At 38.0% G+C, this 16,790-nt stretch overlaps 1 protein-coding gene across 1 annotated transcript in view; it reads left to right on the forward strand.

Annotated features, from left to right (window-relative positions):
* Window positions 1-16,790, forward strand: part of Radx (RPA1 related single stranded DNA binding protein, X-linked) — a 73,420-nt gene that overhangs the window by 47,751 nt on the left and 8,879 nt on the right. Inside the window, 3 exon segments of the mRNA XM_028767504.1 lie at window positions 4,199-4,260; window positions 15,438-15,664; window positions 15,666-15,729. Coding sequence (XP_028623337.1) covers window positions 4,199-4,260; window positions 15,438-15,664; window positions 15,666-15,729 — 353 coding nt within the window.

The raw sequence follows: 16,790 nt of genomic DNA on the forward strand, positions 1-16,790 counted from the left end.
TGCTCAGAGTACCTTTGTTCACACACTCTGCTGTGTGTAATTATTAAAAAATCAATCCACGTTATCCCCAGTTTAGCACCGGCTGGTGGTCTCTGTCTGTTCCCAGCCTGGCACATAGCCTGAGACTGCATCTTTCCCCCAACCAAAGCTTCTCCCACCAAAGTTGGCTCTACCTCTCCAGAGCTCCAAGATAGCTCTCTTGGTACCCAGGGGCAGCAGTAGGTATGCTCTCGCCAGCCTATGCCCTGCTCTGCTAGCTACCTTTCCCCTGGATCTCAGTCCTTGCCCGATCTTCCAGTCCCAAAGCCTGGCAGAATGGAAAACGCCAGACAATCTTAGTTTAGATAACACAATCGCTGGGCACGGAATCTATCATCCTAAACTTAACTATTCTATGTTAGAAATCTTCTGGTGGCAGATTCTGGTGGATTCTGCTACCAGATCTAACAGTCCCAGATCTACATTTTGCCTGCTTTTGCTCACCTCCATCCAAAAGAAAGTGCCCTCCTCCTGTCTTCCCTTTTCCTCTCTTGGACCCTGAAAGCCTGCCTTCTTCTTTCTCAGTGATTGGTTTCTTTTCATCTTTATTATTAAATTAATTAGGGGAGAATTCTTCTACATCTCACCTTTTCTGTCCAATTTAAAAAAAAAAACTCTCCTCCCAGAAATGATTGAAAAAATCATAAGTATAATTATATAGTATGAGGTACAAATGACATCTTGTCTGTCAATCTGTCAATTTAGATAAAGCAGTCTACCATCTATCTAACTTAAAAGGCTTATAATTCTACACCTATTATATCCTGGTTTAGCTTGTATACTATCTGAAAACCATCCTCTCAAATCTGTATCATTTTTCTCAATGTTAAACAGCTTGGGTTGACTATGAGACTACAATCCAAGAATGAGGTGCTGTCAAGAGCAGATATGTCTCAACAACAAATGATTATATGACATTAAATGCCATATTCTGTGGATTTCTGACATTTTGAAAACTATGTAAAGTAATCTGGACTGTTGTCCATTAACTACTCTCAGCTATTTCTAATCAAAATATCTTGAAAACACCCTGTGATTTTAACTTGTATAGGCACTGGGTATTTCATGATTTATCTCTTTCACTTTTTCATGTGTCATCTGTACCTTTCCAAACCACAAAAGATCTCATGAGTTTAAAAGGTTTGCATAGTGCCTGTGCACTGTGTGAACTGATCTTCTATCCTTCCTTCTTTAGGGGTGCTTTCATGTCTTTCAGATGCTTTTCTAAATCTACAAAAGTCTTACTGGTTAGCATTACACCATCTATAAAACTGTCTTGCAAAGTGTGAGCACTGTCTCTTTGTTCTGACAGTCAAGACTGTGCTCTCACGTGCTGTTTTCTCACAGGCTCCTTGCGTCTGACAATCTCTAGGGCCAAGCTGATGTTTTTTCCATTAACCACATCTGCTTCTGAGACAGCCTTGAGCTGAACAAAGAAATTCCCACTCCCAATATCCTTTCTTATAGAAGAGATACATATATCGCCAGTTCTGAGGGCAAAGTGCACTCCTGAGACAAACTTGGTCTTACTAACCCTCACTTCTTTCTCATTATACCTTCATTAACTTCTATTCAGGCTTAAACAGCTTCTCAAGGCTTAAAAAATTGAATTTGGCTTTCTGTCTTGTTTCTCTTTAGAAACTCTAGCTTCACACACTTCTTGCCTCATTTGCTTTTTGAGTGACCTAGACAAACACTTCAGTCTGCTTTTGCCTTTTCTTACATCCTTTTAATTGCTTTAGCACTTTACAAACCTGATCTATATGCTAACCTAAGTCTTTCAGTCTCTCCTACCTCAAAGATTGTGTGGCACCATGGGGTTCAGCAAAGGCACTAAAGGCACTAAAGCTTCATACCAGTCCCTGCTCTATCAACCAACTCCTTCCTTGGATGTTGTGTGAACGCAGTCCGATATGGCCCCATGACTGAGCATCAAAGATTGCCTGTGTATACTTATTTCCTTCATTAATGCTTGTCATTCTATTGTCTTCAAGTCCCTGATGTTCATGGGGACCTCAGCCAGTGATAACCAAGTGTCTCTAAGGGCTCTTATAAGTCAGTCAATCAGGGAATGATTTCCCTCATTATGTAGTCTTTGTCTTTTGGAAAGCTGCATAGTTCTAAGTCAGACTATTTCAGATTATAGGAGTTCGTGTTATTATTCAGGACGTTTTAAAGGCTCCCTCTGTATTCTGCATGTTTTCCCTTCCTCTGTGTTTTACTTAGGGTTTTACTGCTGTGAACAGACACCATGTCCAAGGCAACTCTTATAAAAGACAACATTTGCCGGGCTGTGGTGGCACACACCTTTAATCCCAGAACTTGGGAGGCAGAGGCAGGCCGATTTCTGAGTTCAAGGCCAGCCTGGTCTACAGAGTGAGTTCCACGACAGCCAGGGCTACACAGAGAAACCCTGTCTCTAAAAACCAAAAATAAATAAATAAATAATAAATAAAATAAAAGACAACATTTAATTGGGGCTGGCTTACAGGTTCAGAGGTTCAGTCCTTTATCATCAAGGTGGGAGCATGGTAGTGTCCAGGCAGGCATGGTGCAGGAGGACCTAAGAGTTCTACATCTTGATGGAAAGGAAGTCAGGAGCAGGCTGTCTTCTAGGCAGCTAGAAGTAGGATCTCAAAGCCCACCCTCACAATGACACACTTCTAACAAGGTCACACCTACTCCAACTAGGCCACACCTCCTAATAGTATCACTCCCTGGGCCAAGCATACTCAAACCACTACTGAGAGGTATCTTGTATCACTTCTGCCTCACTCCCTCTTCATTGCTCAGTTCTACCCATGGAATCCAAGTTTAGGTATCCCAAGAGAGGCTATTTAGGACAGATATAATTTTTACTCTTTTCCTTATGTTCTAATAAAAAATTGCAAGCCAATGCCTGTATCATATTCTCTCTCCCCCTTTCCCCTCTCTCTTTTATTCTTCCTGCTAATTTAGTAGCTAGTGCAGAACATAGCATCCATGTGGTTTTTTTCTTGTTGTATTTCCTCTATTACGTAGGCAGAATCATTCTAGGCAGAAAACTGGAAGTCAAGTACTTGTCTTACTGTCCAGAGCAAGGATCATACAATGGACACCACAGCTTGCTTAAGATTCTATACCACACTGGGAAGGACAACCATACCTGGATTCCATGCATAGATGTTTTACCCTCAGACAGCTTAGCTTCAGCTACATTCTTCATAGCCCACAACAGACACAATGCTAAGTCTCCAAGATTTCTTTTTAATTCTGTTGTGATATGGATTAGGGTTGTGTGTTGGGTGAACTTTTTCTGTTAAGATGGACAAACATCTATTTCAAATGATTCTTCCCAGGCCCAGCTTCTTACGCCAGTGAGTTTAATTGGGATTTAACAGGGTCATGGGTAAGGAGTCATAGGGAATTTAGAAGCAGCTGTACCACTGAAGAACCACCCCCCCTTCCTAACCACTGTTAAATGCTTATAGAATTCAATTCGGGGAAGGGTAGGAACTCTTCAGTCCCCTCCCTTCATGAAGGAACATCAGTGAACCCAATCTTCTTGTGCTATCTTTAGTAATCAGTAATCTCAGCTGCTAGTAGTTCAAGAAGGCAATGGCCATGCCATGCACAGAGGACAGTATCAGGCAACACTGTTTATTCTGGTACTATCTTGGCATGTAAAAGGAGCAGTTAGCCCTGAATAAAAATCAGGGTAGGATTCTATAAGAAATAATTGAGTTAAAGTTTGAAGGACAAAAGAGAGATAAACAGAAGAAAAGAGGCATAGAATTGTTACTTGCTTGAAAAAAAAAGTAAATGCAGATCTGAAGTAGTATGGAACTAGCTATAAAGTTGTAGGACAGGAAAGGTGGTTGTTTTACAGACCTGTTGAAGAAAGCAGGAGAACAAGGTCATAGCGTTTATTTTGAAATTCCCATACGATAATGAAAATGTTTGAAGCTAAATGTTCCTTTTTGTAATAAAATTTAACTCCATTGGAGGGGTTTGAACTACATTATGTATGTACTTTTTGGTAATTATGGGTATATTTAATGTATTACTTTAAGAAATGTACTGAATTAAAATAAATTCTGAATAGACTCAGTTAGGTTTTTTTCCCATTTAAGTCTCCTTTTTATAATTTGTGGTTTTCTTATTTTCTTATCATTTGCAGGGTTCCTGTTCCTCAGCTCCATTCTTCTGCACAAATGAAAGGAAGCAAACACAACATACGAAGTATGTTCATTCCATCGTGTCTTGCTGTTTTAGTTATTATGTCTTACAAAAGTTGATGGAACTCTGTTGCATACACATTAATATTTGATTTCATTCTCCAGTGTTGTGTTATAGCTCCTATTAGCAACAGATAAAGCTTCTCATATTGGTTTAAGTCATCATTAAAAACATTGAGAATTGCATGCAACTATAATAATGCCTGCCAGAGCCTAAGAATAGAAATATAAGCATGGAGACAGGATGCTTAAAAGGTATCAGGCTACAATTACCAGGACTTACTTCTAGTGTGCTATAACACATTAGGGTGAGTAGAGTTGACATTTGATTGCACATACCTAGAAGAGATTAGAAATATGGATCCAAACCCAAATGCTAAGTTTATGAGGTAATCAATCTTCTAGTTATCCTGCTTTCATCATTATACATTGTATACACATATGCAAGCATTTTATTGCACCCTATAAACTCATTTTTTCTGTAATTAATTTATCTGAACAGCTACCAAGTATTGAAAAAGTAAAGTGTGCTTTAAAGAGAGATTCACCATCAACATAGAGATGCTATGACTAGAAGGAATAGATTAGCCCCAGATGCAAAGCAGGAAACACTCACAGGCAGAAATGAAGGTTAAAGTTGATGCCTCCAGGAAGAAGGACAGATGTGTGTGCAAAGAAACTGATCACAATCTCATTAGAGAGTCTTATGACTGGCCATGTGCTATGTGCTCATGATCCTATCTGCTGCTAACAGTGAACTGCTCTTTCAACTAAAAGAAATGTTTCTTTCTAAATATTTATTATGTTTTAACCCCACAAGGGATGTTTCAAAACACAGAAACTCCCAAAAGAAATTAAAGTATTTAAAGAGACATTTTTTTTTGCCACATAAATTTATACAGTATTATTCAGGTGCTCTTAAAATGTGAGTACAAAATGAAAGCAGTTTCTTCTGTCTTAAGAGTGATTTCCGCTGGGCAGTGGTGGCACACGCCTTTAATCCCAGCACTTGGGAGGCAGAGGCAGGCAGATTTCTGAGTTCAAGGCCAGCCTGGTCTACAGAGTGAGTTCCAGGACAGCCAGGGCTACACAGAGAAACCCTGTCTCAAAAAACCAAAAAAAAAAAAAAAAGAGAGTGATTTCCATCAACATCATTGTCTTAAAGTTCTCTCTTAAATTTTTTCTACTGTCTATAGCACTATCAGGTAGGGATCACGTGTGTTAATAAATGGACTAATGATGACTTTTAAGAGTGGAAGTAATTATAAAAATGCTTGTGCCTTTGGTAGCAGCAAATGTGAGTTTCAGTTTTAGCAGAAGAATGTTTAAGTAGGTTCAGTTTTAATTGTCAGGCAATCCAAGTAAGTCTTCTTTGGGATTTTTGATCATTTGTTTATAATTGACCAGGGAAGGTACTTTCAAGAGAGTGGAGATTGAACACAGTGTTCTAAGCAAGTGTAATTTCCTATCTGGTTGACTGGATTGAGTTTAAGGTTGGTTTCTGAAGTCATTTCATAGTGTAATTTAGTACTGGTAAGGTGTCATTAGAATTATTTGGTTTAAATGGAGTCTTTTTCCACTTTATTTATTTACTTATTTATTCACTTTACATCCCGATTACAGCCCTCTTCTTCTCCCAAACCACACACACACACACACACACACACACACACATACACACACATACACATACACACACACCTTAAGTCACTGTCTTAAACCAAGAAATCATCTATCTGGATTAAACATTTTAGCTCTTTACCTCCATCCTGGCTTTTGGTGTGAATTTTATTTCATTCCTTCACTCAGACAAAGGTGAAGCTATCATTTTGTTTCTATTATCTTCTTAAATGTGATGTATCAGTAAATGGTGCCAAAGATTTTGGTACAGTTTTTATTGATAGCTGCGTGATATGAAATGCTGGGTTTGGGTTTTTTTGAAGGTGTATGTATGTGTGTGTGTGTGTGTGTGTGTGTGTGTGTGTGTTGACGCTATGTATAGATGCCTATGTGCTATGGCATGTGGAACTCAGAGCATAACCTTAAGTGCCAATTCTCACCTTCCACCTTGATACAGCATCTCTTTTTGTTTGCCACTATGTATACCAGGCTAGCTAGGTTCTGAACATCCTGAGATTCTCCTGTTTCTGCCTCCTATATCCCTGTAGAAACACTGGGATTACCTGCTTTACTTGGTTCATGGAGTTTAAACTCAGGTCTTCTATGGGAAATGCTTTACCCCATGACCAAAAGCAAGTTGGATAGGAAAGTGTTTATTTCAGTTTATAATTTGTAGTCTATCATCCAGGGAAATCAGGGCAAAAACTGGTGCAGGAGCCATAGAGAAATGCCACTTAATGGCTTGGTCAGCCTGGCTTCTTAAAGCACCTAGAACATCTGCGGGAGGGTGGCATTACCCAAGGTGATATAGTCCCTCCCACACCATCGTCATTCAAGAAAATGCCCTACAAACTTTCCTAAGATCCAATTCTATGGAGGCATGCTCTCAAATAAGATGCCTTCTTCCCAAATGACCCTAGTTTGTGTCAAGTTGACAAAAAACAAACAACAACCACAAAAATCAATATTCAAAACGTACTTCTAAAGGCTGTGAGCATAGCTCGGTAATTGTTTAGTTTGCTGTCTGTTGCTCTGATAAGTGCCATAACCAAAAGAAACTTAGGGAGGAACTAAGAAATAGGTTTATTTCAGTTTATAGGTTATAATCCATCATGGAAGAAAACCAGGCAAATATAGCTTAAAATTGGGACCTGGAAGCAGACACTGAAGCAAAGGTGAAGAAGGAATGGTGCTTACTATCTCACTTCCTTGCTGCTGTTCAGTACCTTTCCTATAACGGCTCAAGCCACCTACCCAAGAATGATACCCGAGCCTTCCTCAATCAAGTAGTGAACAAGATGATGTCCCACAGACAGGCCTACAGGCCAGTCTTACTCTGTTTTAAATTTTTCTACAACAAAGTTAAGTTTAAACTATTAAAACACTTTTGCTGCAATTACAAAGGTATGTTTAGAAATAGATAAATCTAGTTGACGAGTATGTTGATACTGTGTTAGTTTCTATTTACCCAGTTTTTATATGTCCTTAAGAAACGTAAAAAGTGGACTTGAACTTGAGAGATTTGTGTCCATGAAATACCTAATTAATTCATAAACAATAAGTAGAGTTTGACAAATTACCAAATTATAGGCAAAGATCAGTTTTTGCGCAAGCTCATAAAGAAGACATTTTATATAATGTCAAAATACAACAAGGTGTTTTTTTTTAGTTGTAGGGTACTCATCAAAAAGAGTACATGGACATAAGTTTAAGCCAATACAAAGTCTTTATTAGCCAGTGGGTGACTACACTGGGTGTTCAGGATTCCAATGTTACACTGAGCCTTTCTCTGGGTGAGCTTTTAAGCACAAAAACTATGCCCTGGGTCGACATACTTCAGTTAACAAGAACAGTTAGCCAGAAGCAGAGCTGCAGAAGCTAAAAGGCAAGGTTAGCACATTTAGAGACTTTCCCAGAACTATGGACTCTGATGGATTGAGTCTTTCTTTAAGTTTTGGCTGATGGTGCTGTCTACCTGCTGAGTTTTAAAACTTGAGTGGCACTTGCTTCATGGAGTCAGTCAAGCTAAGGTCTGAGGGCCTGTTATAGTTTTGGTGTGCTACATCAAAAGCAAGAGGCAGAAAGTAGTCTAATGACTAATGGCATGTCAAAGGACTAAATCAGTGAAGGACATACTATAGGAAGAGTCTTGCAATTTAGACACCAAAACTAAGAATTCTGAAGATAATAATCAGAAAGAATTGCATGGTTTTCTTTTCATTTTAAGACTTTACTTTGGTGACTCTATGGAGAACAGGTAGAAAACAATTCTAGGGGCAAAAATGTCTGGATTTCATGATTAAGGCCAGGAATATATAGTTGTGGTTATAAAAATGAAGGACAAGAAAAGAAATGAGACATACTGATCTAGATGTTGATGGAATCCCAAAGTAGGAAAGCAATGAATCAACACTAACACCTTATCAGGTCCCCATACTTTGTCTCAACTGAAAAGACTGAGAACTCCATCAGAGGTTAGCAACTATGTTCATTTGCAAGGGTTGACCTTATGAAATACCATAGTCAGGGCTTAGAACAGCAGACATTTTTTTCCACACAGTCTGGAACTAAAAGCTATGGGGGTATGTTAGGTTTCTTCTGAGGCCTCTTTCCTTGGCTCAGGGATGGTCTTCTTCCCATCTCGATTCTGTGCCTAGAATCCTTATAGCTGAATCCTAAAATAGTTCTATTTTTGTGATCATCCTCAGTGAGTTCCACACTGTGTATATTATAGTCCCACCAAAGAAGGGTTCCTACCTCTCATTTTCATAAATATTTGTTATAAAAACATTAGTTTCTTTTTTTAAATTCAATTTAATTTTTTTTTTTTACTTATTCACTGTGTTGGCCCTGTTGGTATTTTTTTAAAAATGAGAATTCTGCTGTAAAGTACATTTTTGTGCTGGCCAAGCTGGTTCTTCCTTGCTTTTGTGTTTCTTTCTTTTGTCATGCCTTTCACCCATTTTTTTTATAATGGGTCTCATTGTGAAACCCAGGGCCATTCTTTCCTCAAGCACTCTTGCCTTCCCTTCCTTTATAGCTGATAACATCAGCTCTGGTCAGCCTAATGTTGCCACACCTGTTCTCTTGGCCTGAGTTTTCTTAGCTCAGTTCCCTTTGTGCTCCTTAATGGACCTCCCATTTTGCTGATTCTCTTTCTGCCTCCTCAAAAATACCATTAAAGCCCTTGACTGGATTCTTTTTCTCTGTAATTGTTCCCCCCCCCCCCGTGGGTTTATTTGTTTGATTTTTATTATTGTACTTTTTCCTTTTTGATATTATGACTTTGGTACAAGTGCTGTTTCTCTGGTTTAATTTTTATATTTTCCTATATTGCTAATATTTTTATATTTTGCTGTATGGTGCTATTAAATATTTATACTATTAAATACTGTGGGTCATGAACAAATGGAAAAAGCAAAAACTGTACAAGCAGCGAAATATAAAAACAAATATATCCACTTTCCCCTTTGTAAGGTTTTGGCTTCTTATTGAAAACTGAACATTTAGAATATTATGATGCAGTGACCATAGAAATCAGCTTTTTCTTCCTCAAAGGGCTTGCTGCTTTTTTCCCCTAAAGACTATAAATGTCTCTTTTTCTAGAAACTTCCTCCAATTCTTGGGAGAAACTCATTGTGTGTAGGTGCACAATGCTCCATTCTTTAATTGTGTCCCTCTATTGTCCTGACAGACATTTCCCAGAACAGCAGAAATTACAATGAAATACCACTTCTCTCAACCTTGGCGGATTGGAAATGTGGTATATCCCTCCATCAGTGCACAGCAGTAAGCCCTGGGGTGGTACTGGGAGAACCCTGAGCCTGCTGGCCCACCAACCAAGCTAAAAATAGAGTCGGTTTGGTGAGACATTCTATCTAAAAACATAAGATGGAAATCAAAACATTGATTTTCAGGTTTTTGTTTGTTTACTTTATTTATTTATTTGTTTGTTTGTTTGTTTGTTTATTTATTACTTTTCGTGGGTCTTTTGTTTGTTTCTGAGAGAGAACCATGAAGTTAAGAAGTGGAAGATGATCTGGGAGGAACTGGAAGAGGTGAAGAATATTATCAAAGTATCTTGCATGAAAAATGTTAATAAAAAAACTAAGGTGGAGGCCAAAGAGAAAGATAGTTGATGTTGACCTTTGACCTCCACACACTCCTGGGCTCACATACCTCATCCCCCCCCCACCCCCCGGCCCATGACCTAAAGAACACAGAAAGAAAAAAGCTACATACTAATTGAATAAGGTGTCCAGGACCAGGATCCCTTACAGTAAACCCTAGTTTCCTTCTGTACCTTTGAATCCTGCTGTACCTAGGGAGGGCCAGAGCAAAGGCAATTAAAAATCCACAAAGCTTTCCTGCTGTTTTGAAGTTGTTTGTATCTGGACTAAGTGTTCACATGATTGCTCTGAACCCTTATCCAGCTTTCTTACCCGGTCAGTTCTGATAATTTCTGTTTAAATTTTTTATAATTAAATGTTTTCTTTATTTAATTACATTTTTGGAGTCATCATTTCCACCCTATTCTCCCCACTTCGACTTCTCAAGTGCCCTACACACAGCCTCATATTATTTATTTAATTATGTATGCACACACACCCTGCTGAGTTCATTTGTGTTACTTATATATGTATTTGTGATTAGGGCTGACCATGAAAGGGAGACTCAGTCTGGTGTTTTGATTTTTCCTTGTTCCTTGTTACCTGTTGAGGGGCAGGAGCTTTAACAGGCTTGCACTGCCTTTTTTTCTAGACTATTAGAAAGTTTCCTTGTTTCTTGATGTTGTCGGCTACTAGTCCAATCCTGAGGTCCAAAAGTTCATAAAATTTTATATTTCCTTCTTTATTCATTACCTGAGAATATAAACAGCTCCGTAAGGAGAAAGTTCCTGGCTTAGAAGGTTATGTAGACATGTAGTTCATTTTTCTTTCTCAGTCTTCAGAGTAATGATTTGGATCCTAAGTATCCTACAGAGGTGACCAGTAGATTCGTTGTTGTTGCCTTGGTTCGGTTTTGCTTCCTTTGATGTTTTTTCAGTTTTCACTGTCATTACAAGTGACATTCTGCCAAGTTTGGTGGGTCAGAAATTCTTCATTTATGCTTATGCTGTTCATATGACCCTAATGATGGATGACAGTAGTAGGGATTTTTGGAATTTTTCTATTAGTTTGATAGCATATTTACAAACTCCTCTTGAACATTCTTTCCTCAGACATGAAGTCAGCCATCTTCTCCACAGAGCTGTATTAATTACCAATGATAGTCATGGTATTATAGACTTGCAAATATACTTGTTTAGCTATTTCTAAGCCTCTGTGGTAGGTAGAACTAGAAAAAGTACTTGCTTACTTTATTGCTTATTAGGTATTTAGGTAATGTTAAGTCAAAACTTTATTTCACACTTATACTTCTAATTCAAATCAACAAATTCCTTTTCACATTCAAGATTAAAATAAAAGAAATGTATTCTACTGTAAGAATCCAGGCTCTGTGCTTCCTCTTCCTGTAATCAAGCCTGAGGTGACCTATGGAAAATGACTTCCTACTCCCTTGACTCAGAAACCCCTATAAAATCAAGCTGCAAATCATTGTGTTTGCTTTAAGAACATCTGTGAAACTGCCTTGCCCATCAAGGGTGTGTATATCTGAAAAGTCACCAAGGAATAGACCCACTGGTTAGACATATGTCCTCATTATTAAATCACCTCTCAATGAATGGAACCACTAGATGCAAAACAAGCCTTCAACATCTGAGCCTTTGGGGACATAGGAAAACCATAATACCTACCACAAATTTAAGAGGCTCCAAATAATGTTTTAAAGGTTTCTTGGCAGTTCTTTTTGTTTTTAATGTATACCTACTGCTATAGTTTGATAACGTGTAACATTTCTTTCAGTATGGTTCTGTTGTAAACTAGGTAGACATTTAAGTGCGCTTCTTGTATTTTAATGCTTAGGGAAAGATTTCTTTAGATATATTTAAATAATGCTCATTTTATAATTTGGCTAATTGTTGGCATAGTTCCAAAGTTAACTATACCAAAGAATATAATTAAAGAGCTTTAGTTTTCATACGGGTTCCCTATCTTCTATTCCATCACTTTCACTCTGAATAACTGTTTTTAATTATTTTTTTATTTTATAAGGGTGGTTGTTTTGCCTGCGTGTATATCTGTGTCAGATACCCTAGGACTGAAATTACAATTGTGAGATGCTGTGTGTTCTGGGAACTGAGCCTGAGTCCTCTTCAGTGTTTATTTACTGCTCAATTCTTTCTACTCTATAGTATATTCTATTTAGTTTTTTATAGTAAAGCTTGTTTTTTTTTTTATTTTAAGAATGGAAGACGTGAGCCCCAACTTTGTCACACTGTGACGGTGATATTATACATAATTCTCAATAATCCAAAGTCCTAAGTGAATGTGTGTTTGTGTATGTGTGTGTGAGACTTATTCCTGCCAAGTTCAATAATATAATTTTTCTATAAGATAAATATTTATTTTTAAAAGATTAAAATACTATATGACTTGCTCATGCTGGGAGAATGTCCAATATGGTTTGGGTCACTGAAGTAGTTAATTGTCGCTTGCTGCTGCTCATCTTGTTCTTTTAGACAATGTCTAACTTAGTACCCCTGGATCTCGAAGTCACATGTCTCATGCCTCTGCCTTCCAGTGCTGATATTACAGGCTTGTACCACTATGCTCATCAACTTTCTGTTGCCCTGAGTACTTTATAGGAAATTTCTTAAAAGCTATAAAATCATTTCCCAATTTTCTGTGTAATCCTATTCTCTTGGATTTGAGTTACTCCTTTCTTTTCATGTGCGATTTATTTGTTTATCCATTTTATTATAAATCATCATCATGGGAATGTCCATCAGCTTGATTTTCTAATTTAAAATAACTCTTATGGCATTGCAGTGTTTTAGTTTCCTGGTGACTAGAAGTATGTGTTCAGTTTCTATATCTTCCCTTATAACATACAATAATTTTTCAGTAAATCTCTAGTACTGTTAGAAACAAAGTACTGTGGTTGGCTTATGGATAGAAGGTAAAATATGAAAGGCAATTGTGGTGAAGGCTGTTGCTGCCTCTGTCTCATCAAGGTTTCTTGTGCCAGGACAGGAATCAACAGCAGGACATAAATGGCTGCAAAGAAGCAACTTGGCAAACTTGGTTAACTTAAAATTACAGTTGCTCATTAAGTAGCTTGCCTTTGCCTATAGAAATGACAACATGAGAGTCCTATTTTTAAATCTGTTTTCTGTTCTTATTTTTAGCACGAATGTTTCTTTACTTCTAATGCTGTGTTATTCAACCAAAATATTATGTGTACCAAATTCTTTAGCACCATGTCTAATCTATAATAGGTACCCAATAGCTGTTGAACGAATGTTGCAATGTGGAAGGGATAACTTATATTCTGCTTTAGAAAGTAAACATACCAGTTGAATTGTACATAGATAACAAATTGACTCCTTAATAGCAAATAAGATTGTAGGGAAGTGGCTCCCTCATCAAAGCGCTTGCTCTGTGAGTCTGAGCTCAGATCCCTAACAACCACTTAACACAAGAGAAGCAGAGGGGCACATACCTGTAATTCCACTGCCGTGGACACAGAAACAGGCAGAGACCTAGAGGTTACTGGCCAGACAATCTAGCTGATCAGTAAGTTTCATGTTCAGTGAAGTAACGTGTCTCATAAAATAAGGTGGAAAGCAATATAGGAAACCAGTCAGCATTACCTTCTGACCCTGTATACACATGTATCTGCATGCACACATGCATATGTGATACACATACACAACTTAAAATAAAAAATACAGAATAAGAATAGAGACCTCTTTTAAACATTTGATTGCATGTGTGCACACATGTAGAGTTCAGAGGACAATTTGTAAGAGTTGATTGTCCCTTCACACCATGTTAAGTCCTCGGGATTGAGTTCAGATTGTCAGGCTCCACAGTAACAGCCCTTACCCACAGAGCCATTTTTCAGCCAAAGTCCTGAGATCTTTCATCTCAATTTATTTGCCTCTTTCTTTATCATATGCTAATTGTATCTGAAAGGAGTATCAGACTCCTTTTTTTGGTAACTTTTTTGGTAGGAGAAATATTATTCAAGAAAAAAGCTGCATTTGTTCAGATCACTTTTAGCAGAAATTAACAATTTTATTTTAGGCTTGAATTCTAACAATAATGAGTGATTTCTATAGTTGCCTGTAACCCCAGCCCTCAGGAGCCCAAGCCAGAACGATCCTCTGATCTGGTTCAAGGCCAGCCTCAGTTGCATAATGAGTTAATAGTCCATCTTGGACTATACAAGGCTATGAAATTCAAGCTATTTTAGTGTGTTTCTCTGTTGCTGTAACTAACCAAAACACTAACTAAAAGCAACTTGAGGGAGTAAAGGATTTGTTTGGCTTACATGTGAGAATCCATCCGTTATGGACGGAAGCCAAAGGCAGAAGCTGAAGGCAGGAACTGAAGCAGAAACCAGAGAGAAATGTTGCCTATTGGCTTCCTTCCTCTGGCTTGCCAAGCTTCCCTACAGCCCAGGAATAGCACTGCCTACAGTGACCTGAGCCATCCCCCATCAATTATCAGTCATGGTAATTTCTCACAGACCTGGCTCCAGAGCTGTCCAATCTGGACAATCCCTTACTTGAGATGCCCTCAAGACTCTGAGCCATGGCAAGTTGAGAGTTGAAGCTAACTGACGCAAATAATAAATAAATGAGTGAATATTACCATTGTCAGGAATTTGATTTCACTTGGTTGTATTACATAAAGTAAAAGAAACATGTTTATTTGAGAGCATTTGGAAAATGTAGAAATACTAGAAAAAAAAGATAATTACAAATCTCCATAATTCCAACAAATGGAAAAAGTACGTCACCCATTATTTTGGAGGAAAACTTCTTTAGAAAGCAAATTTAATTCTTTCTGAATATTTTTTTTAAAAAACTTTGCACATGCCGGGCGGTGGTGGTGCACGCCTTTAATCCCAGCACTTGGGAGGCAGAGACAGGCGGATTTCTGAGTTCGAGCCCAGCCTGGTCTACAGAGTGAGTTCCAGGACAGCCAGGGCTACACAGAGAAACCATGTCTCAAAACAAAACAAAAAATAAATAAATAAATAAATAAAACTTTGAACATTTTAAAATGTTTATGTATTATATGTAGATAGTTATTTTGCCTGCATGTATGACTGTGCCACATGTGTGCCTGGCCCATATATAGGTCAAAAGAGTGCATTTGATCCCCTGGAACTGGAGTTATGAACAGTTGTGAGACATCATACAACCAGTGTTCAACCCAGGTCCTCTGCAAGAACAAGTGCTCTTAACCAACCTAGCCATCATTCCAGACCCCTCTTTCCTAACTTTAATAAGAATTATCTTTTAGATACTCAACTTTCATTTTGTTAGTGATTGATTTTGAAAGCTGCTTAACTCTTCCTCATTAATCTGTCCTCTTTAATGTAGTGAGTGCCTTGATCCAGCCAGTTTATGGGCCAATTGTGCCTATCTCATTGTGTTTTGAATAGGTCGAGAAAATTCAACTTCTAGTTCCTCAGGGAAGTCCAGAAGAATCACAAATGAGAGATGGGAGAGTCGAATGTGGCGAGATAAGAAGTTTAGCTTGAGAGACCACCTAAAATATGGTCATGTCGATCCTGAAAGTATTCCACGGAAATTTATTTTGGAGCATGAGAAGTTTCTCACCCAGCAGTTTAATTCTCAACCTGCAAAGTACATACCACCAGAAGGAAAGCCCCCCCAAACTCAATGAATTTCAGAGTGCCCGAAGCCTTGGACATTTTGAAGTAACCATCCTAGGTAGGTGAACTTCTATTATTTGTGAATACTATTAATTAAATGTATGTTTATATTTAAATATAGTTAGAAATTAGCCTTAAAAATATAAGCAACCTCTTCCATATACAAATCCAAGTGGGGGGAATTTCTGTTTGGCTCAAACTAAATGAAGGGAGCACTAATTCTGATATAAAATAAAGCTCAGATTGCGGGCTTTTCAACACTGACATGTCCTTGGAAATTTGGGTGGATATGAATGTGGGAACTAACAAAGCTTTCATTTACCCATGACTGATCTGACTACTGTCTGTTGATCTTTGTTTCTGTGGTATCAATGCTAATAGCCCTAACCTTTACCCAGCAACTCCTTTTCACCATTATCCCTTCTGCCCCTTCTTTCGTGTTCCCTCACATGTTAATATGCATGCAGTAAAACATATAAATATCCACTGACAATGAGAGACTTAATTTTCAGATGGTCTTCACTAGACTGTGGTGCTTGATTTCTTCAGGTACTTTACCAAACTTAGCTTCATATCTAGGAAACAAAAGTCAAGCCAAGATTTCCCATACGTCACATAAAGTAACCATAGGAACAAAGAGTCATAGAGAAACACAGGACTGAATGTTTTTCTTCCTTTAGCACTCTACAGATTGATTGAAACAGATTGACTGTACGTCTCAGCTGACTCATATGTAGTTGTCACTTTTTATTAGCTTTGGCTATGAGTCAGCTAAAAGCAAGAATAGGGCAGAAGGAACACAAATTTGTCACACTGTTCGCCAGATTGGATTAATGTTAGAAGCGTGCTATTTTTATATAAATGTTATCTTACCTGGTTTCAAGGATGCTTTAGAGGCAAAAGACAAGCCTTTTATGGATTTTAAAAGAAGGGTAGAATGTAGGTATCACTAGGTCCATAGAGATAACCAATTTCCCACCATTTGACAGTAATTTTCCCTGAGGTTGCTGGCATGGAGAAAGAGCATTCTTTTATTTATTTCATTACATGCCTTCAAGTAGCACACTCAGACTGAGTACATAGAAGGCCATGATTAAAAATCCAGTTTCCTGACTCTCT

Source organism: Grammomys surdaster, unplaced genomic scaffold (genome assembly GCF_004785775.1).
Source record: "Grammomys surdaster isolate TR1022 unplaced genomic scaffold, NIH_TR_1.0 173, whole genome shotgun sequence".
NCBI lineage: Eukaryota > Metazoa > Chordata > Mammalia > Rodentia > Muridae > Grammomys > Grammomys surdaster.